The sequence below is a fragment of the Podarcis filfolensis genome (genome assembly GCF_964270895.1).
Source record: "Podarcis filfolensis genome assembly, chromosome: 6".
Classification (NCBI taxonomy): domain Eukaryota; kingdom Metazoa; phylum Chordata; class Lepidosauria; order Squamata; family Lacertidae; genus Podarcis; species Podarcis filfolensis.
The window spans coordinates 46,950,389-46,973,502 of NC_139609.1; the positions used below are offsets into that span (position 1 = coordinate 46,950,389).

Here is a 23,114-nt window from a genome sequence, read left to right on the forward strand (position 1 = left end):
GGGCTGGTCACACTTCTCTGAAGTCTCTAAGCCCCACTCACCTCACTGAGTGTTTGTTGTGGGAGAGGAAGGGAAAGGAGAATGTTAGCCGCTTTGAGACTCCTTAGGGTAGTGGTAAAGCGGGATATCAAATCCAAACTCTTTTTCTTCTTCTTCACAGATGGAGATGCTTAAATATTTCAGTTCAATTGATTTGCAGATTGCACCCTTTAAGTATTTCCCTAGGGTTAAATAACCACCTACTTATTTCATGCAAGTCATCGCATGGGTGTCTAAACAAAGAACTGTTTTGACTATTGGACACACTTGTATGAATCGCCACTTTCTCAGTGTTATTACTTCAATGAGTTGCGGGTAAAAGTTGAAAGCACACAGTTCAGGGTTGTAAGGCAAGATATATGGGCCTATCTTTATAGCCTTCTGATACTAAGTTATTGTGGCACATAGACTCTTTGTTTATTGAAACCCATGGTGTGACTGGCAAGCAGATCTTTTGCTTGGAAGATATCGTCTAGAGCACAGGGATGAGTTGTTACCTGCCTTGGAAGTTATGGCATGAAGGAACCAAACCATGTTGGCCACTTTCAACAAGTTGGATGTTGGAGAAGTAGCTTGCAAGAGTCAGGACATGGGCTTATATTACATTTCCAGTGAAACACATTCATAGAAATGAAGCAAACACATCAAAGGGTTGTGAGACCTAATGTAAAAATCTTCCTCTGTCACTGGCTTATTGTATGGTGTTGGACTCATTATTCTAGTACCCTTTCAATCCAAACTACCTAATAGGCTCGAGGTTGCCCACCAGTGATCCAGATGTCAGACAACAGGAGGTAGGGGATGATCCTTGAGCTGGCACCAACCCTCAAGGAAGGACCAAAAATACTGTGAAATGGTTTATCCTCTGCTCATTCCCATCATGAGAAAGATATAATTGATTATCAAGTATTAAACACAGCTGAAAGGTCTACCAAACCAAGAAGGAAGTACTCTCCATGTTCAGATCACTTGGTGTGGATTGTCCAACAAGGTGACCAAAGTTTATGTTAGTCCCCAAACCAAATCTGAATCCAGATTGAAATGAATCTATATGCTCAGCTTTCACCTGAGATTAAAATCTGTGACCTGTAAGAAGCCAAGGGAAGCTCAGTATTCCAACTGGGTGAAGGAGCTCCTTGTGAATCCTAGAATGTGATTCATAACCATGCAATGTATACATAATTTTCTGTAACTGATATCCAACATACAGTGAAGTTTCACCCTTACTCTAGTTAATAAACTCTCTTAATTAAAGCAGGTCAAAGGCTAGATGAGATGGTAAACTGAAAATTTTCCTTCAGGGCTTCTTCATGTCAAGTATTATGAATGGGGTGATTATTATGGGAGAAACAGCAAATGATGTTGCAACAGGAGGCTTATGCAATAGCAAGTGTGAGCTTGTCATCTCCCTGACTATTGGTTACAGCAACTATTCTTGGAAGAATAAAAGGAGAAGGTGTCACAAGACATCTCAAGCCACAGCTCTAGAGACGCTACCACCATGGTATTCACAACAGAGAAAACGGCAAGTCTCACTTTCCAGATCATGCAGCTATGTGCTGGCTTCTGTCTGGTTTATGTGGTGATTAAATCCACCCAGTTATATTTCAAGAGACAAAAATTGCTCAAAATTTTGGAGAGTTTCCCAGGTCCTCCCAGCCATTGGCTCTATGGTAATATCCACCAGGTAAGCAAAAAGATACAGTATATGTGTGTAGATAATTGAGCTTGGAAAAGATGCTAGATTTGGGTGAAATTTGGGTATAATGGGGACACAGTTTGCCTTGTGTTTTAAAGACTTTTAAATTGGTCTCTTTTTAAAGTATTTTTATTAAAGATTTCTTGGTTTACAAAGTATGTGCAATGTCTCTTTTTTCAAGTTACATTTTCCGCAGGTCAGTTTCATTTGTTGAGACATTAGTGTTACATTAGGAAGAAAAGGGAGGAAGAGGTGGAGGGGGCCATAGTGGGTGGGGGTGGGGCCAGGTGGCGATGTTTCTATTTTAAATTGGTCCCTTACATTACTGGAATTGTTGTTTATGAGTGGTTGTGGCTTCCCTGGATCTATCAAACAGACAGGCTTCTTCAAAGACTAGCAAGCATTTATGAAAAACAACACCTGTATACAGAGAGACTGTGCATGGAAACTGGCAGACCTCTTTGAGATGTGCTTGGTACCCCATTAATTTCCTACTGAAGAGAATTAGGTAGATGAAAGGTCTCAAATCATTTCCCCAGCTTAGGTCACGTGTCGCACTTGAAAGAGACGGGAGTGCAACTAAAAATGGAAATCCTATCACTGTAGATCACCAGTCATGCAGAGGACCAGAACATGATGGAGAAGTGGGCTGAAAAATTCCCTTACGCTTTCCCCAGATGGTTTGGGGGTTTTGTTCCTGCTGTAGTTATCACTCACCCTGATTACGCCAAAACTTTATTTAGCAGAAACGGTAAGTGTGTTTCATTGAGGATAATTCATTTTTTATATGTAGGGTGGCCATTTGTGCATCAACAAAAATGAGGAGATGCATAAAACTTGCTTGTGCAACTTTAGAAATAATGTACTATAATTTAAATAGAAATACATTTTGCCATAGTGGGGGAAAATTGTGACCAGGTGAATTATGTGTCTGCTCAGTCTGCTATCTGGGTGCCAGCTAATTGCTAACTTCCTGCTCTCCCTTCTCAAGATTCTTTGTCCTTAAACCACATTTGGACAAGAGAGCTGTTTAAATAGAGCTTGCTTTCAAATAGAGGACTATCCTCTGTAAAGGTCCACATGGCCACTTTATTAATAAGTTTTAATGTTGGTTGTTTTTTATTATTATGTTTTTAGTATTTTGTTGGAAGCTATCCAGAGTGGCTGGGGCAACCCAGTCAGCTGGGTGTGGTAGAAATAATAAAATTATGATGTTGATGATGATGCACCTATAGATATAGAATGTTCTAGAGAACATGCTCCAGACTCTGCTTCATTTTATGAACATGTGTCTATTATACTAATACTAATAATTAATTTATACAGTAAACACCCCATTTATGCACATTTAATATGTGTGCAACTGTGCACATGCACACTGCACCGAACCCAGAAGTAACCTGAGAATATCACAAAACGGTCACAAAAGGGGTGGTGTGGAACGGGGTGTTTGCTGTTTCAAATGTACACAATTTCACTTAATTGCACAATGTCTTGGAATGTAACCTCCATGTAAATGGGGTGCTTGTGTGTGTTTTGCCTGTACCCCACCTTTTCCACTGATCAGTAAGTCCAAGGGGACTTACTGATGAAAGCAAAAACCTATATGAATCTTAATCACAGATAAAAGATTTCTAAAACCTTTATGTGGTTAGATTAATGGATGTAGAATTGCCATGATAAGGAAATGTCTCACAAGGCAAAGAATGAAAGGTCTATAGTTTCTTATGGTATCACAGAGGAGGAATACCACAGGCCTTAGACATGGCTTGCCATAGCATACATACATCTAAATAATACTGATTGCCATGCGTAACGTGTAAATTTTTGTGGCTGAAGTTTACTGTGTCTCTCATCTTTTCATAAAAACACACACAATTTAACAGATTTCCAACATGAGGGCTGAAAATGTTAACTCTTGCTGTAAATTTAAATTTGTGACACTGATTGATGTGTTTGACTTTTCTAATTTTCTAGATCCTAAAGCTAAAGATCTCTATGAGCCCTTGCTTCCTTGGATTGGTATGTGTACGAGTTACTTGTCTACGCATCATTGTCATTTACAGAATACAAGGGCATTGCAATCTTAACTGTCACCCAAGCCTTAACTTGATTTAATTTTGGAGAGTTTTAATTCTCCTTTCAGGAGGAATGGCTGGGGAAGTGAAGCATTGCCCTCTCGACAGCTGTGTCACCACCACTTAGGGGTATGGTACCATGGTATGGGGCATGGCGATGGCATTCTTTGGGTTCTATGGGTGTTCCTGCTGGTCTGGCTATGCAGTATGAACTTTACTACCCCGTGCCTTGTCCCCATCCCAGTACTGTCCCACATGACAAAGATTTTAGTCATATGGTACTGATTTTATGGGCAGTTGCACCTAGGTTTGTAGTGTGCTACTTGTCTAAGGGATGAATTTAAGGATTATCCCATATAGCCCAATGGTGGCCATCAATTTCATCTGAATTAATTTTATAATGAAAAGATTTTAGAATGTTGTATTATTTTATTGTTGTTAGCCGCCCTGAGCCTGGCTTCGGCTGGGGAGGGCGGGATATAAATAAATTATTATTATTATTATTATTATTATTATTATTATTATTATTATTATTATATCATGGCACCACAGCCTAACATTTGCTAATACCAATCCATTCATCTCTTTTTCCGCATTTTAATAATAATAATAATACCTTTATTGTCATTGTACAACCTGTGTACAATGAAATTAAACGAGCCTCCCCCCAAAAAACACTCAATCTCTTATTCAACAACACACCACCTTACAAGTTAATTTCGCTATGTTATTTTTCATTCAACAGCCTAACAGCCCACGGATAGAAGCTATTTTTTAGCCTGATTATACTTCTATATCTCCTGCCAGAGGGTAGAAGATTAAAGAGGTGATGGCTGGGGTGTGAGTCATCCCTGAGAATTTTTCTCGCTCTCCTAAGGCAACGATCCCTTGCGATGTCATCTAGCGGACTCAAGGGACAGCCCATGATGCATTTTGCATAGAACATAATGGATTTATGTTATTTGGATACTATCTCTCTATTTATATTTAAGTTTAAAGTATCTCTTCTCTGCAATTTTTTGTTTCATAGCTCTTATTGGTATTTTGACGACAAACCTAAGTTTCTTTCTTCTGGCATTTCCTACATCTCTTGTTATTGCTGTTACACTGTTCTTGGAGTCATTGGCTTTTTCCCACTGATGAATTCTATAGTAATTAAACAGTATTCCACAGATCAGTGGGAGGTTCTTGCTACTTAGTACTACGCACTGCATAAAGGTGCAAAGGAAAATGACAATTTCTTTATGTTAACAAAGTTGACTAGAATCAATCTGTGAATATGCTACAGCCCACAAATTGCTTTCTTAGGCTGTGATCTCATGCACATTTCCCATGAGTTAGACCCACTGAACACTTTGAATTATGGCGCTGGAGGAGAGTCCCATTGACTGCAAGAAGATCAAACCTTTCTTTTTCTTTTTTCTTTTTCTTTTTGATTGGAAAAAATGCTATTTAATTTACACTCATTTTCATGCTATATGGCAGTGAATCCAACCTCCATGCCTGTTAATGAAGAGGAAGCAGATGAGCTGTAGTCATGAACTAAGGATGATGAGACACCATTTCTTTTCTCCTGATTGTGAGAAGTTTGACACACATGATCAAGGAAAGCGGCATGGGGAGATTTTTTTTTTTTTAACTTACCAAGATCACTGGAAACTCTCACAAACTGGCTGAGAGCAGCTCCTGCATTTGTTGAAAGAAAAGTCTCATCATCAGGAGTCAGCTTCTCCCCAAGCTTCCTGAGAGCGGTGAGAATTTCCACTTTTTGCTGAGTATAGACGTCCCGTCCCAACTTTCCAACAATCAGATCTCTGTCCATCTCTGCCAATCTTGTCCGCAGCTGCCCTGGATGCTTTTTGGCAAACATCCTGATGACTTCGGGGGTTTTAAAAGCCTGGCTGATGGCCGCTTGTATAGCCAACTGCATCCCACTAAGTTCGTCTACCAATGTCATGTTTCCAGACATGATCTTCTTCAGGGAATCATTGAACTCACTCAGCTGCTCAAGGGTTTCTTTCTTGGTCTCTTCATACTCATCTGCATCCAGATCATCTCTACACTCCTCCAGATCTTGCAATTGCTGCATTAGTCTATCCAGTTGCTCTTCCAAGTTCTGTTTCAACTTACTGGTCTCAATTGCTCCCCTTGAAGCCATTTCAAATTTTGTGCATTACAGACCACCCCCAGATAATCCACACTCCTTCAGCCTTCTAGAAAACCGACATTCCCAACTCCCCCAATCACATCCTTTCTTCAGGCAATGGAATCCTCTCAAACCTATCCATTCTTAAGGAAATCAGCCCTGAGTGCTCACTGGAAGGACAAATCCTAAAGCTGAGACTCCAACACTTTGGCCGCCTCATAAGAAGAGAAGACTCCCCGGAAAAGACCCTGATGTTGGGAAAGATTGAGGGCACAAGGAGAAGGGGACGACAGAGGACAAGATGGTTGGACAGTGTTCTCAAAGCTACTGATATGAGTTTGACCAAACTGTGGGAGGCAGTGGAAGACAGGAGTGCCTGGCGTGCTCTGCTCCATGGGGTCACGAAGAGTCGGACACGACTAAACAACTAAACAACAACAACAACAACAAACATACTGAGCTTTGCACTGTGCAAATATCTTTGCAAGAGGATTTGAAAAATCAAAGGGAACAAATCAGATATGGGAAGAGTGGGTGTAATAACATGAATCCTCTGCTATGCACACTCTAACTAGTCTATTGCTATTTGTACCCATAGGGAGAGGACTGCTTATCTTAAATGGACCCAAGTGGCACCAGCACAGGCGACTGCTAACACCAGCTTTCCACTATGACATTTTGAAACCCTATGTGGCACAAATTGCAGATTCAGTCAAAGTTATGCTGGTAATTAACCTATTCTCACATTGCAAAAGAAATGATATTATAAACACTCAATTCTGTATCAGTTATTACTGGGAAGAATTACCCCAGTCCAGTTTGTGTGTGCATTCAGCCAAATGGTAGCATGTCATTCAAAATACTGTCAATGAACTAATGGAGACTATGCCTTATCACTTCCATCAGTTCTGTGCCCAGGCACCTTAGACATGACCCACATTTCTCTACATGGTTGCCAGCAGAGAAGTCTGTCTTTGCTTTGAATTTCCAAAGACTTATCTATACCATGTGTGTTGCATGATTCCCCCCCCATACATTTCATATACAGTACAGTAGCAATTTGTGCACAAGTAGCCCCATGGTCATCCTGAAACATAGTTGCACAAAAGAACATAGAAATCTGTTGCACACATATATAATGAGAACTCAGCATATTGCATTTTTAAAGCATTAGGAATTGCATGCCATGAGATTACCTTACAGTGCTCCTGACATGATATATATTATCATAGCAACCACCAGTCACACTCATGTGTGGCACAAATTCAGTGGCATTGCTGTACACTAGTGCACAGGCGCATGGCTTGGTGCATGTTGCACAAGGGCACTTCACATTGCTACACAGGCGCAATGAAACTGAAGAATGGATTTGGGAAATATCAGATATGATGCTTTCAAAGCACTTCCACCTTTAAGGAAAAGATATAGAGCTTTCAGGCGGTGGGTGGTACTCAATGGAGTGCAAAAGCAAATATTCTGCCTACACAAGGATTTCTCCTAGGGCAATGGAACGTTCTCATCCTCTCCACCCCTGCCTTAAATTCCCCCAACCATTTGTAGCAGACTTGGGGATGATTCAGGGAATGCACAGGGGGAGGAGAGTAATCGTTGTTCTAGCATGATTATTTACTTGAATACTGCCCAAAGCAAGCAACTTAAGATTCTTCACCTGTTTCTCACATCAGGATAAATGGGAGAAGCTGATTGCCGAGGATCCCACAAAGTCTTTGGAGATGTTTGACCATGTCAGTTTAATGACTCTTGACAGCATCATGAAATGTGCATTCAGTTACAAGAGTAGCTGTCAGACGGACAAGTTAGTACTGTCAAATTAATATTATTGAAGGTTCTTGGTGGCATGGCCCATATCTGTTTCTCTGAAATATTCCATTTTTCTTCTCCTCCAGAGAGCAGGATTATTATGTCAATGCTGTGCAAGATATGACTCTCCTAGTGTTTCAGAGAGTCACCTCAGCATTTCTGCGGAATCAGCTCATCTATTCATGCACCCCGTCAGGACGGCGCTTTAAGGAAGCCTGCAGCTTGGCGCATCATCATACAGGTATCTTACAAACATTGGCAGATTCTTCTCTTCTTCCTATGCAAGCTTTACCGAAATGGACTACTGTAAGCAAGTCCTTTGGTTCAACAGGACATCTAACTAATAATGAGTGGCATAGGAGCCAACTCCTAGGAGCTTCCAATGAAATCTCTGAGGGGGCTCCCCCACGAAATACATAGGCATTGCCATTCAAGTGGTGTGTGTGAGCCACATCATGTGACTGATTACGTGCAGCGGGGCTTACCTGTCCACCCCACCAATATTTTATTCAAGTTGGCGCCCATGGTGAGTGGTGCCGAGGGTGGTCCCAACTGTGCAAGAGCTAATAGTTCTCTCCTTTATCCATTGCTTGATGTTGAAAATCGGTAGTGTTGGGATTCAAGCAAACCTGCCTGAGAGCATCTAAGCTGAAAGTTCTGGAATCTCTTTCTCAAATACTCTTTCGTACGGGGTCACTAAGTGCAGGAAAAGGGTCTCTGCTGGTGTTCAAGAGCACCTCTTCATTGTTGCTTTATAAGTTCTCCAAAATTATGCAGAAAGACAACTCAACCTTTGTAACCAGTATAAATTATGCAATTTAAGGACATTGCCATATTTTAGCATAATTTACACTGCAATCCAGTACATGTCTACTCAGAAATAAAACCCATGGCATTCAATGGGATGCTATCAGGTAAATGAATATAAGACTGCAGTCTTATTTTCCTTCAATGGGATGCTATCAGGTAAATGAATATAAGACTGCAGTCTTATTTTCCTTCTGGGACTCATGGGAACAAGCCTTGCTACTCCTCGAGCATCTAGCATCCTCTGTCCAGCCCTAATAAGGCTTCAGTGTCCAGGGAGATTATCTACAATCAGATGGCACCTGCTAAATTACAGTTGGACCTAATGCAACATTTTAGGGTGCAATCCATACCCTCATGCTGGGAGAGCTGGATAGGACAGAGGTCTCCCTCCACCCTTGAAGGGGTGTAAGCATCACTCCACTGGTATCCACAGGATCCCATGCCAGTCCCACTTGATAGCCTCAGGCCCAGTCACTGGGTCAACTGCAGTCAGGTGTAACCCAAATCAGGCTTCTGCCTTGTGCTTGAAGGACGGCTGTGGATACCATGGTGGCTACATGACTCTCTCATGCCCCTCCATTGCCTGATTGCACTGCCAGTTGTATATTAGCTGCATTTTAAAGTAACCTTCATTTTGGATATTTTAAAATATTTGCCACCAGCTCTGAACTCAAGGGGTAATATGGGGTTAAAGAAATAATGAGAAAGAAATGTGATATGCTGATGTAATTTTATTTTGTAATGGTAGAAAAAGTAATTGCAGAGAGGAAGGAATCACTTAAGAATGAAAGGGAACTTGAAAAGATCCAGAAGAAGCGACGCTTGGATTTTTTGGACATTCTTCTTTGTGCCAAGGTAAGTATTTATATGAAGCACTTTAGCATCCTCTACCTTACACATCTTTTACAACTGGCTCACAAAGCAAACAGTTGGCCAGATATTTGATTAAATATAGTTCACCTTGATCTTCTTTTTAAGAATTGCACCGAAAGGACATTTTTACCAGGTCCATTACTGTAGTACTAATGATGGGAAAAGGTGACAACTCTGCCTCTACTTTTCAGGGGACTACAGAAGTGTCAGCTTCCCCTTTGTCATCCTTTTGTATCATTTTGTGGGCCTTTTGAGTCCACAAGAGTTACAGATTAGGGGGGAAATGGACAGTGAGGTTGAACTGCAAAATTGTTAATCATGGCAAAACCAGATGGCTGTGGTCTCTTCCTGCTCAAGACATGGAGGAATAATCCACTATGTGGGCCACTGAAGCAGAAGCCAATCTGTAGAACAAATCTAAAAATTCCATTACTGTGACACTTTTTGGTCTGGTTTTTCATTTACATTTCCTCTTCATGTCTATTGATATAAAACACAACCACACTATTTTTCTTTGAATTCTCGAGTTAGCTGCTGATTACCTATCCCCTACTTTGTCAGGATGAAAATGGAGTTGGGTTGTCTGATGAAGACCTGCGCGCTGAAGTGGACACTTTCATGTTTGCAGGCCACGATACTACGGCCAGTGGAATCTCCTGGATCCTACATTCTATGGCTCAGCACCCAGAGCACCAGCAGAAATGCAGAGATGAAATCAAAGACATTCTTGGGGATCGAGAGGACATCCATTGGTGAGATCAATATTGTTTGTCTTTGATCCCCCACCCCCGAGTGACTTAAACTGAGGGCCAAACTTGAAAACCTTGAGAAGAACATTATGGAAAGTCTTCTTACTCTTTTTAAAAACAACAACAGCAACAACAACTGAAAAGCAGCTGGGAGAGGCTGCCCGTTTCAGAGAAGGAAAGTTGGGTGGGAGGCACGTCTTAATCCATGGGTGGGGAATTTCCCACCCATGGGCTTTCCAGTTTGGCCCTTGAAGCCATTCTGCCTAGGCCAGATCAACCTGTTACTCACCTGACATCACCCCCCAAATCCCCAAGAACTCAACTAAGATATGTGATATGAACTCTCTCCAGTGACCACTTGAGTTAGTGGTTTTTATTCCCATTATACAAGGTGGTAGACATAGCTGCCAACTCCTTGGGGACCTGGGTGCCCGAGCAACCATAATATTCCCCATGAAGGTGCCAGGCACCCACAAATTTCAGTGCTAGGGCCATGCACGCTGCATGGCACCCATGGCCCTTGGCACCTATGGTCACGGGGCCAAGCTGCCACTCCTGGTGGTAGAAGGGAAAAGAAAACCCATGCCTGGACATTTGATAAGGTTAACAGAATGCTTTCCAGATATTGCACTGCTATCAACACCCAGTGTTTTGCCAGCAGAAAGATGAATGGCTTTATTTGCAACTTTCAGGGATGATCTTGGTAAGATGACCTATACTACAATGTGCATAAAGGAGAGTCTCCGACTGAATTCTCCAGTTCCAGTAGTGTCCCGACAGCTGAGCAAACCCATTACTTTTTTCGATGGACGCACTTTACCTGAAGGTTTGCATATTTTCTTTAAGAGCAAAGTTCTGTTTTTCATTCCCTTCTACTCACTGTAGAACCCCTAACCCTGAAATTAGATTGCAGCTCAGAACTTCAGTATAAATGCAGGGTGACTAGACTGTGAGCCTTCAGATGTTGCTAGACTGCCAACTTCCATAAGCTGCATCCGTTATGGCCAGCCATGATAGGGGTTGCAAACCAACCAGAACTGGAGGACCGCAGATTAGCTACTACTATCATAGTAATACTGACTGAACTTCAGCAATTCCAGCTGATTTCAGATATCCCCAAGAAGCACCAAAAGAGGAAGTGCAAATAAATATAGATCATTTCTTCAATCACCACTTGGTTGGTAACATAGCAATGGACAACTTGTCTAAGTCCCTATCAGGGACTGGGCAGAGGAGGAATGGTGGAGACCACTTCCCCATCCTGACCCTTCCAGGGAGGAGGAAGAGGACGACAGTATAGATTTACAACAAGGGTTTGAGGGAGATCGCAACTAAGAGGCAGATGACGGTAAAAGTTGGGAAATCATGAGAAGAGCCAGAGCAACACCCGGCTGACACATTTTCATTAGAAAGCATTCCAGACCCACCATCTTCCATAACCTGGCAAGCCTTAAAAGTAGGAGAGCAAAGAGCTCATAGAGGAGATGATGAGAATGACAAATGAGGAAGTGGGAGAGACCGGTGGGGTGGGTGGGTGAAGAGTCATTCGGGACACCGCCATTATCCAAGAGGCTGGGTTCTATGGCCTCTCTCTGTAAAGATTGAAATAAAAAAGGTCTGTAAGAAACTTCCTCTTGTTTTTATACTTTCCTGGGCAACCAGCTGGGAGCCATTGACAGCATCCTGACAGTCCCTTGCAGGGGATATGTGCACATACCAACACAAGGGCAGAAGAAAGGCAGCAGAGGCGGGTGGCTTCCTTTCCCTGGAAAGGGGTGGGGGTGCCTTCAGCTACACCAGCATCCTCCTTGTGAGGAACCATATATGTGAAGCACAATAAAATGAGGTTTACCCGTATTTGTTAGTTTGCACTTTGATTGCAGATTTGCTAATTAACTGCCGATCCTGCAGTTTGCATGGGAAATCCATTGCTGAAACCACTGTATGCACATATAACCATCAACAACAGAAACATAAGCAAGAATCTGAAGAGCAATTTTAATTAAGCCCCTCGATGGTACAAGGTCCAAAACTCCTTGGGTGCATTGAATTAGTTGTTGGTCTGTGATCTTTTGGTGAGTTCCAGCTCACTCACAATTCTAAAATGTTGTAAACACTGTATTCTCCTGTTCTTTCTTTTACAGGATTTAGAGTTTCAGTTGCCATCCATTGTGTTCATAAAAACCCCAGTGTATGGCAAGACCCTGAGGTAAATAATTCCTTTTATATAAGGGAAAAGAATAAGCACAAAACCTGCCAATGTCCTGGAAAAAAGGAGACATCTTGTTTTTCCCTGCAAGAGCACGGCGGCCATTTTGGGCGTCATGATCTCACACCATTTCACGCTGAGATCTTGCACCAAAGAAGCATTTTGTGGGGCTGTGATCTTGTGTGGTGTCCTAAAATGCATTTTTGGGGAGCTGTGAGAGCACAGCCCCCCGAAGCACGTCTTTTGGGCCCCATGGTCTTGTGAGGGTCACGTGACATGCATGGGAGCACGCCCTGGTTTGGGGTCTCAACCTGTTGGAGGGTATGTAACTATATAGTTAAATTCAAGCATCCAACTATGTTCTGAAGTTCTACAAGGCTCTAGGATGCACATGGGCCTCTATGTGATGCGGCAAATGCCCATTCACATAAATCTTCTTGTATAGTTTAATTGCGGATGGTTTGATTTTAATGTTTATATAACTGGCTTTTAGTCTCTGTAAACCATATGGAAGCCTATATTGCCATTAAATAGTGGGCATGTATTTGGTATCTACGTGCATTTCAAACTGCACTTCCCACAAGCTTGCTCTCAATTCTTTTTAAAGGTAAAGGTAAAGGGACCCCTGACCATTAGGTCCAGTCGTGGATGACTCTCGGGTTGTGGCACTCATCTCGCTTTATTGGCCGAGGGAGCCGGCGTACAGCTTCTGGGTCATGTGGCCACGATGACTAAGCCGCTTCTGGTGAACCAGAGCAGCGCACGGAAACTCTGTTTACCTTCCCGCCAGAGTGGTACAGTTAATCACTAAAACAATAGGTATGCTGCTGTGATTAATGAAACAGATTTATGTGGCAAAACATTTTGGCTTCCACCTTAAGAGTTGACAACAGCGGAAGCGGAAGCATTTTGCCACATAAATAAACCTGTTTTGTTAACCACAGTAACATATACCTAGCTGTGGATATAGATCATCATAATGATGGGGAAGTTCTGCATGCTTACTAGCTTTTCAGATCAATAGATCTTGCTCTTATTTTAGGAAGCTCCAACAGCTGCCTACAATGGTGCAATGGAAACCTAGAGGATGCAAATATATACACTTCCCCATCGCACTTGGAACAATGGTGTTTCTTTTTTATTGTTCCCTGAACAATATGAGTTGTTTAGCTCTCCTATAAATCCTTCTCCTCTTGTGTCAAAAGTAATGCTGCAGTTTAGCAAGCATAAACTATTAAAAAGGTACCTAAAACCTTGTTTACTTTAGGTATTTGATCCTACAAGATTCTCAGCGGACAACCCATCTCAAAGACATCCTCATTCATTCATCCCTTTTGCAGCTGGATCAAGGTGAGTCTGAAACACACCCTTTTTAATAGCATTGACTTTTTAAAAAAGGAGAAGAAAAGTTTGTGTTTTGTCCCCAGGCAAGGTCTACCGAGCATGACTTTAAGAATTATAGGAAGAACATGAGTGCGACAAATATAGAGAACGTTTTGTCTTTCAGAAGGCTGTACAATTCATACAGCTCTTTTCTCAGGTTAAGTGTGGGATTCGCAAGTTAGGCAGAAAGTAGGTGTCACCCATACTCAGTGTGCAAAAGATCACGGACTATGACCTCATTTAATATAGACAGAGATGCATTTGAATTTGATCACTTGATGATATTCATAGCCACTTTCCTTTCCCACTCTGATTAGGAACTGTATCGGGCAACAATTTGCTATGAATGAGATGAAAGTAGCTCTTGCTCTAACGCTGCTTCGCTTTGAAATCCTGCCAGACCCATCAAAGCTGCCCATTCCTATCCCTCAGATGGTCCTGAAGTCTGAGAATGGGATACACCTCTTCTTGAAGAAACTTGACTGATATATCAGAGAATTCTATCAGGAGGTGCTTCTTCCCCCCCACCTTAAAAATGATCTTTATTGGTTTTAGAGATTTTCCAAATTTCGCCCTCATAATACATAATACGTACCTTATTTCTTTTAACCTTAATACTTTAACTCTAAACAAAATTGTACTTCCCTCCCTCCTTCTTCTGGTTTCTCTATATTTTCTTTATATTTACACATTTGTCATGTTTACATTCTATGTATACTTAATACTATGGAATAATGCTATTCAAAATTTCATTAATGAAACAAAAGACGAGGAGGTGAAATCAGTTATGATTAAATGGGCACAAGATATAGGCCATAACATAATGTTTGAAGATTGGGAAAGACTGTGGAAAACTGACTTAAAATTTACAGACTGCTCTTTATTGAAAGAAAATTATATGAAAATAATGTATAGATGGTATATAACACCAGTTCAGATAGCAAGAATGTACAAAACTGGCTCAAATGTATGTTGGAAATGTAAGGAAAAAGAAGGAACTTTTTATCATATGTGGTGGGATTGTAGTGAAATTAAAAATTTTGGGGAAATGATATATAATGAATTGAAGAAAATGTCCCAATTAACATTTGTAAAAAAGCCTGAAGCATTTTTGTTAGGGATTGTAGGAAAAGACCTGCCAAGGAAACTGAAGAACACATTTATGTATGCGACAATGGTGGCAAGAGTCTTAATTGCACAAGGCTGGAAGAACGAAGAAATCACGAACTGTAGCAAGAAAAACTGATGGAGTATGTGGAACTGGTGAAACTGATGCATAAATTACACGACAAGGACAACTGTGATTTTAAAGAAGAATGGGAACCTTTTACAAAGTACTTAAAGAAGCAACAAAATGAACTGAACTCATTGGCAGGTTTTGAATAAACAAATCCAAATTTACAATTGGTAACATATAGATAGATAAATTAAGGATCATTACAATTTTAGAATATGCATAGAATAACATGTGCTCAAAAACCAGAGAGAGGAACTGAGGGATGTCCGGGAGGGTGGGTTCTTTTTACAGAGGGGGGAGGGAAATTTATGGGGGGAAATAAGGTTGATATGTTTTTGACAAATTGTTGTGCTGAAATGCTTAATAAAAATTTATTAAAAAACAAAACAAAACAAAAACAAAACAAAATTTCATTAATGTACATCCTTCAATTGTTGTAATATGTTTGTTCAATATTCTTAAATCCAAAATGAATGATTTTTAATAAACATTATGGGATCTGTTTCTTTATTTGTGTATAGTTCTTTACTATGTATGTTGTAAATTTCATCCAGTCTCTTTGGAATGCTTCGTCACCCTGTTCTCTGATTTTTCCAGTCAATTTTGCTATTTCTGCGTACTCCATGAGTTTCCACTGCCATTCTTCAACTGTGGGTATTTCATGTTTCTTCCATTTCTGTGCAAGTAATATTCTCGCTGTGGTAGTAGCATAAAGGAACAGTTTCTGGTCACTCTTTGTTATATCATCTCAAACCATACCTAGCGAGAATGCCTCTGGTGTGTTTTTTTTTGGAAAGTGTATCTAAAAATCTTTTTAAACTCATTATATATATTTTCCCAGAAAGTTTTAACTTTTTCACATAATCACCACATGTGGAAAAAGTTTCCTTCCTTCGATTCACATTTCCAACAGTTCTTATTTTTCATTCTATACATCTTTGCTTGCCTTGCTGGCAAAAGATACCACCTATGCATCATTTTTAATGTAGTTTCCTTCAAGGTCAGACAAGCGGTAAATTTTAATCCTATGTTCCATAGCTTTAACCATTTATCATATTCAATTTTATAACCCATGTCAATTGCCCTTTAATTTCTTCATCCTTTGTTTCCCACTCCAGCAGAAACTCAAATTCTAGACAATGTTTTTGTATCTCCTTGTATTACATCCATTTCTATCCTTGATCTAACATGTTTGAAGTCATTGGTGTTTTTTTTTTGGGGGGGTCCTTTAAAAAGATGTCATTGACTTGGTGGTATTCCAACCATCCTGTTAATTTTGTTTTGAGATCCTCATAAGGTCTAATTTTGATAATATTATTTTCTTCTATCAACAGGTGTAAGTTAACCAGTCTCCATTCATATTTAATTTTTTAACTGAAAAGGCTTCTAGGGAGGTGCTTCTTCCTAAGTTGGTTCCAAGATGGCGGTTTGCAAAAAAATCGCCTTCGCTCAGACTCAGAGGATTTTTTTGCTACTTTTTCTAGCAAGGGTGCTTTTGATAAATATACCAGTATTTTGTATACTTTTATGTTGGATTTTAAAGCTGATTGTAGGTCTTGTAAAATAATTGCACTATGACTTTATGATATTTTAGGGGGGCGTGCCTTAGGCCCTAACCTCCCTGGGCATCAGACAGGGCCATGCCCCCTGGAATCCTTTAGCGGACTACCCTTCAATATGTGGGGCAGGCATCTTCAGAACTAAACCAATGCCTAACCGCCAATACCCAGGAAGTTGAGATGATTTGCTACGAGGTAGGCGAAAACCAAGTGGCTGGTGCCAATTTGCCAAGTGGAAAAATTCCTACCAGGCCCCTCAACGGTGACCAACCAAGGTCCATAGCAAGGTCAAAAAGAAAACCTTATGGGGCAGGAGGGTGGGAAAAAGCAGGAACAGCTGGCAGGTGGCAAAGAGGGAGATCCCCGGCCTTGTCCTGCCTTTATAGGGCAGGCTCCACCCCCGAGCCAGCCGATTGGCCAGCTAGGGAGTGACACGTCTGGGAATCCCCCCCACTGCGCGGGGCTGCCGCGCATGTGGAGAGGCCACGAAGCCCACAACCCCACCTCCTTCTTAGTGCGGAAGTGGCTCTCTCATAAGCCACTATTTTATAAAAGGACAGTGCCCACCCCATAACAAGACTTAATAACTATCTACAAGCAAATATGAGTGTTTACCTTTATGTCTAAAAATAGCTATCCTGTTGTCAAGGCCAACCAAAGTTCAAAGATTACTGAGTTTCTTAGTCAACCTTCAATTATTCAGTGCCAAAAAGTTATAAACAGGTTGCTTACACTTATGTCCACATACTGTACCTATGTACTTTTACTGTACTTTATGTACTTCTGTACTTTATGAATACAGTTTTACTACTGCAAGGTGTGGAAGAAGCTACCTAACAAGGTTCCAAAAAATCTTCAAAGTGGAAAGTATGCTGAAGTATGGTCAAGTCTATACAATACAGGGAGATATATTAATTTACATGTTTACATAAATGCTTTCAGAAGAACCTCACTGAGTTCAATGGGACTTCTAAATAAGTGTTCCTAGGATTGAAAACATAGTAGTTTTTCAGACACCTCTAAATGTCTAATCTGACAGAGTAGCAAATAATTCAATCTATGGATGCTGGTACTTTTGCAAGTCCCGTCTGCCATATATTTGAAGTGACCTGCCAGTCCTTATGAGGTAGTCACACTTCTGTTTACCACACAGTAGAATTGAGAGCAGAGTCTTCTCCTTTATTTATTTGACTTCTGTTCTGTCTTTTTTAAAAAATAAATCTGTTAACATGATTTACAAACATTTTAACCCACAAAGTAACACGACTCAAGGTAGATAAAACAGTGCTTTTCCAAACACATATGAAAATGCCTGCTTTGCAAGTGGTATAGTTTGCTTTTTAAGAAATGTATTGTAAGGTTACCAGATTTTTTTCAATGAATCCGGGAACATTTTTCAACTTCAATGGATTTTGTATGGGGACTGATTTGTAAATCCGGCAACTGTCCCCGGGAAATGGGGACCTCTAGTAATCTTAATGTATTGGGTATTGCTGAATTGTGATTTGCTTTTCAGTCACTTGTAGCATTGAGTGCATTCACCAAATCCTGAGAGGGCTAAGGTTATCCAGCTTCACATTTTTAGTTGATGGAGTCGGGGAGGTTTTTGCAGCACTGTGGCCTAGGAGCAATCCCTAGAGCAATGTGACTAGTTAGATCTTGCTGGGAGAATGTGGTTGAAGCTAAGATGGTGAGGATAAGTTTGTGTGTGTGAGAGAGAGCTGCCAAATAGATACCCCCAACCCCCAATCTTTGCCACAATGCCGATTGGCTAAAGGCCAGTGGCACAACTGTGGCACCACCGGCTTGGAGTGGGTGGCAAGCCCCACCCACAAGCCAGTTGGGGAAGAGTTTCAGGGGCCGAGCACAACATGGACCCTCTGTTAGGAGGATCCAACTTATCTCCAGAAAGCATGGAAAGTAAACGCAGTCTGGGGCCCATATACTGTAGATTTTTTGTCTGGTAATGGTGCTGAGTTAAAAAACCACTGAATCCCAAAGTTTGTTTACATACACACAATTCCACCACAGGCAGTAAGAGCCTTACATGTTGCAATCCCACCAACAAAAGGGGGGACATCCTTTTGGCATGCAGGGTTAAAAACCATTTATGTATTGTTTTAATGAATTTTCCCTAAGCAGGGCTGAAACAGAAATAAACGGTTTAGAGGATTAGATTCTATACCACTGAAGGATCGATCCCCAAGACTCGATCAGCCTCCCATGCTAGTTGAAGGTTTTTGAAGGGGAAAAAATTGCAAATCTAGAAACAGAGCATAAACTGCCCCTTCTGAGAACCCTTGGGCACCAGAGGTTCAAACCCATGGATTGGGTTGAGCATCTTCTAGTGAAGCTCTTCTGGGTAATGGCAGCCTGACCCAGCATCTCCAATACACATAGTTGAATGACTGCTAAATAAAAGCATTCTCCTCCTCAAATTTGTCTTCAGAAAGGTAATGTTATGGGAGATGGTGGGTCATAAAAGTAAGCTGGTTAAGGAAGATTTACAAGAAGCATTGGAAGCTGATTGCCTGGTGCTGTTTGAAGAGATTAGGAAAGATGACATGATGTCTGGCCTTCAGCATCAGAAAGGAGTGAGGAAAAATGGAGGAATTTATAAACAAATTAAGGAAGGTTTCAGCAACAGACTGGGCTGCAGCATTGCAGCTCTTAGAAGCTGAAATGGAAACTTTACCAACAAAGTTCTCATATACTGCAAATGAAGCCCTTAATATGACTTTATCTAATCAATCAGAATTGCAACTATTGCAAAAGGCAAATGAAGATCTTGAACTAAAGTGGGAGGAACATTCAAACTGGGACGGAAGAGAAATTTTTCCTCTTTGCACAGTTCCAGAACAGGAGGAGGGAGCCGACATGATTTCTTTTATAGTGGAATGGATAAAAAGTTTAAATACAAATGTATCTATTTCTCTGACTGACACAGAAAGAGCATACAGAAGAGGTGGGCTATGCGCTTCATCAGTATTACCTAGAAACGCAGTAATCCACTTTGAGAAATACTTTAAACTTTAAAGCTATGCACAATTTCAGGTTTCTGAAATATGGCTTGGTCACCCTAGAATTGTTTCAAGATATCTGTCCAGAGACCCTCTCTCAATGGAAATCATTCCTTATATATTGCTGCTCTAAGACAATGGGGTTCCCTTTTAAGTTGCTGGTTCTAATAAATGGCAAATACCAGGCAGTTTTGATGAGCAACAAATGGAGAGCATATTCAGAGATCTGAATATCCCGATTCCAGAAGCAACACTCAAAGATGGTGCTGTCCCCACTTCCTGTTGTTTGGCAAACCCAAAGAGGCAAAGGCAAGATAAAACCTTCCACACTTCAGGCCTGTAATAAAACCTGGCAAGACCAAGCAAATAAATAAATAAAATACATCAGTAGTCATTATAATTTTTCAACAAGACATTAGGCTACCTTAATGCACCCCTGGGGGTAAGGAGGGGGTGGAGTATGGGAACAAACCCCCACCTTTGCTCCCAATTTTGTTTCTGGTGCACCAGGGAGAAGGTTTTCACAGCCCTCCCAGCTCTGAGGTGTTGTGGGGCTATGCACTTCAGACTTTTTGTTTTGTTAAAGTTGTTACACTCTTTTAGTTTTGTAGCGTCCTCTTCAAAGCACTATACCGTAATGCATCTCCCCAGATTCAGCAATGAAGTACCGTATTTTTCGCTCCATAACACGCAGATTTTTCCTCCTAGAAAGTAGGGGGAAATGTCTGTGCGTGTTATGGAGCGAATGCCTACAGATGGCGGGGGAATCTGCTGCAGTTGTGAGCAGTCCGTGGCTCGCTTTGAAACAGTAAGCGGCTCCTGTCAGCTAGCGGAGCCGGGGAGGAGGGAGAGAAGCAGAGCGGGGTTGGCTGCTTTAAAACAACCCCGTCCTCTATGTTCCTCTCTCCTCCCCACTGAGCTGCTAAGTAGCAGCAAAGCTTTTCAGCCAGCCTAGCCGGGAGGAGGGAGAGAAGCAGAGCGGGGTTGGCTGCTTTAAAACAACCCCGTCCTCTATGTTCCTCTCTCCTCCCCACTGAGCTGCTAAGTAGCAGCAAAGCTTTTCAGCCAGCCTAGCCGGGAGGAGGGAGAGAAGCAGAGCGGGGTTGGCTGCTTTAAAACAACCCCATGCTCTCTGTCCCTGCCTGCAGTTTTTTGCTGTCCGATTTTGGATTAGCCACTGTAGGGGCTGTGTGTGTGTGTGTGCTTGAGCTATCGTTCTCCTCCTCCTGCTTCCCATTCACTCTCCCTGCGCCCCTGCGCTCTCCCTCCGACTTTAGGATTGACACTCTGTGTGTCTGTGTGTGTGTGAGAGGGCTCCTTCTCTTGCTTCTGTTCACTCTCCCTGCGCCCCTGCGACTTTAGAATTGACACTCTGTGTGTCTGTGTGTGTGTGAGGGCTCCTTCTCCTTATCTTGCTTCCCGTTCACTCTCCCTGCACCCCTGCGCTCTCCCTCCGACTTTAGAATTGACACTCTGTGTGTCTCTGTGTGTGAGAGGGCTCCTTCTCCTTCTCTTGCTTCCCGTTCACTCTCCCTGCGCCCCTGCGCTCTCCCTCCGACTTTAGAATTGACACTCTGTGTGTCTCTCTCTGTGTGAGGGCTCCTTCTCCTTCTCTTGCTTCCCGTTCACTCTCCCTGCGCCCCTGCGCTCTCCCTGCACCCCTGCGACTTTAGAATTGACACTCTGTGTGTCTGTGTCTGTGTGAGGGCTCCTTCTCCTTCTCTTGCTTCCGTTCACTCTCCCTGCGCCCCTGCGACTTTAGAATGACACTCTGTGTGTCTCTGTGTGTGAGAGGGCTCCTTCTCCTTCTCTTGCTTCCCGTTCACTCTCCCTGCGCCCCTGCGCTCTCCCTCCGACTTTAGAATTGACACTCTGTGTGTCTCTCTCTGTGTGAGGGCTCCTTCTCCTTCTCTTGCTTCCCGTTCACTCTCCCTGCGCCCCTGCGCTCTCCCTGCACCCCTGCGACTTTAGAATTGACACTCTGTGTGTCTGTGTCTGTGTGAGGGCTCCTTCTCCTTCTCTTGCTTCCCGTTCACTCTCCCTGCGCCCCTGCGCTCTCCCTCCGACTTTAGAATTGACACTCTGTGTGTCTGTGTCTGTGTGAGGGCTCCTTCTCCTTCTCTTGCTTCCGTTCACTCTCCCTGCGCCCCTGCGACTTTAGAATGACACTCTGTGTGTCTCTGTGTGTGAGAGGGCTCCTTCTCCTTCTCTTGCTTCCCGTTCACTCTCCCTGCGCCCCTGCGCTCTCCCTCCGACTTTAGAATTGACACTCTGTGTGTCTCTCTCTGTGTGAGGGCTCCTTCTCCTTCTCTTGCTTCCCGTTCACTCTCCCTGCGCCCCTGCGCTCTCCCTGCACCCCTGCGACTTTAGAATTGACACTCTGTGTGTCTGTGTCTGTGTGAGGGCTCCTTCTCCTTCTCTTGCTTCCCGTTCACTCTCCCTGCGCCCCTGCGCTCTCCCTCCGACTTTAGAATTGACACTCTGTGTGTCTGTGTCTGTGTGAGGGCTCCTTCTCCTTCTCTTGCTTCCGTTCACTCTCCCTGCGCCCCTGCGACTTTAGAATGACACTCTGTGTGTCTCTGTGTGTGAGAGGGCTCCTTCTCCTTCTCTTGCTTCCCGTTCACTCTCCCTGCGCCCCTGCGCTCTCCCTCCGACTTTAGAATTGACACTCTGTGTGTCTCTCTCTGTGTGAGGGCTCCTTCTCCTTCTCTTGCTTCCCGTTCACTCTCCCTGCGCCCCTGCGCTCTCCCTGCACCCCTGCGACTTTAGAATTGACACTCTGTGTGTCTGTGTCTGTGTGAGGGCTCCTTCTCCTTCTCTTGCTTCCCGTTCACTCTCCCTGCGCCCCTGCGCTCTCCCTCCGACTTTAGAATTGACACTCTGTGTGTCTCTGTGTGTGAGAGGGCTCCTTCTCCTTCTCTTGCTTCCCGTTCACTCTCCCTGCGCCCCTGTGCTCTCCCTCCGACTTTAGAATTGACACTCTGTGTGTCTCTCTCTGTGTGAGGGCTCCTTCTCCTTCTCTTGCTTCCCGTTCACTCTCCCTGCGCCCCTGTGCTCTCCCTGCACCCCTGCGACTTTAGAATTGACACTCTGTGTGTCTGTGTCTGTGTGAGGGCTCCTTCTCCTTCTCTTGCTTCCGTTCACTCTCCCTGCGCCCCTGCGACTTTAGAATGACACTCTGTGTGTCTCTCTGTGTGTGAGAGGGCTCCTTCTCCTTTTCTTGTTTCCCGTTCACTCCCCCAGCACCCCTGTGACTTTAGGGCCAGTTCTCTCTCTGCGTGTGTGTGTGTGCTTTGACCTCACTGCGCTTGTTGGGGGAGAGTGTTGGTCGCAATTTTTCTTGATTTGTCTCAGAGTGGTTACTATCATGGTTTCCTTGCCGGGGAGGAGGGAGAGACGCAGAGCCTGCTTGTTCTAAAGGAGCAAAGCCAGAGAGGAGCCTCTCCTGCATTATTAGCAGCATCCTTCTCCACACACCCCACGCGTGCTCC

General features: G+C 42.8%; 2 protein-coding genes across 2 annotated transcripts in view; one reads left to right on the forward strand and one right to left on the reverse strand.

The window, feature by feature from the left end:
- Nucleotides 1-1,509: 1,509 nt before the first annotated feature.
- Nucleotides 1,510-23,114, forward strand: part of LOC310765250 (uncharacterized protein) — a 37,915-nt gene continuing 16,310 nt past the window's right edge. Inside the window, exons 1-12 of the mRNA XM_083620026.1 lie at nucleotides 1,510-1,726; nucleotides 2,345-2,489; nucleotides 3,716-3,760; nucleotides 6,561-6,688; nucleotides 7,648-7,778; nucleotides 7,870-8,024; nucleotides 9,342-9,448; nucleotides 10,028-10,218; nucleotides 10,908-11,041; nucleotides 12,360-12,424; nucleotides 13,692-13,774; nucleotides 14,125-14,292. Coding sequence (XP_083476152.1) covers nucleotides 1,541-1,726; nucleotides 2,345-2,489; nucleotides 3,716-3,760; nucleotides 6,561-6,688; nucleotides 7,648-7,778; nucleotides 7,870-8,024; nucleotides 9,342-9,448; nucleotides 10,028-10,218; nucleotides 10,908-11,041; nucleotides 12,360-12,424; nucleotides 13,692-13,774; nucleotides 14,125-14,292 — 1,538 coding nt within the window. The 5' untranslated portion in view covers nucleotides 1,510-1,540. The remainder of the gene's footprint in view (nucleotides 1,727-2,344; nucleotides 2,490-3,715; nucleotides 3,761-6,560; nucleotides 6,689-7,647; nucleotides 7,779-7,869; nucleotides 8,025-9,341; nucleotides 9,449-10,027; nucleotides 10,219-10,907; nucleotides 11,042-12,359; nucleotides 12,425-13,691; nucleotides 13,775-14,124; nucleotides 14,293-23,114) is intronic.
- LOC310765103 (protein LZIC-like) lies at nucleotides 5,291-6,097 on the reverse strand (the record flags this gene model as incomplete). The annotated part of the gene is made up of 1 exon (XM_083619646.1): nucleotides 5,291-6,097. The coding sequence occupies exon 1, from the start codon at nucleotides 5,972-5,974 to the stop codon at nucleotides 5,291-5,293; it is 684 nt and encodes a 227-aa protein (XP_083475772.1). The 5' UTR covers nucleotides 5,975-6,097.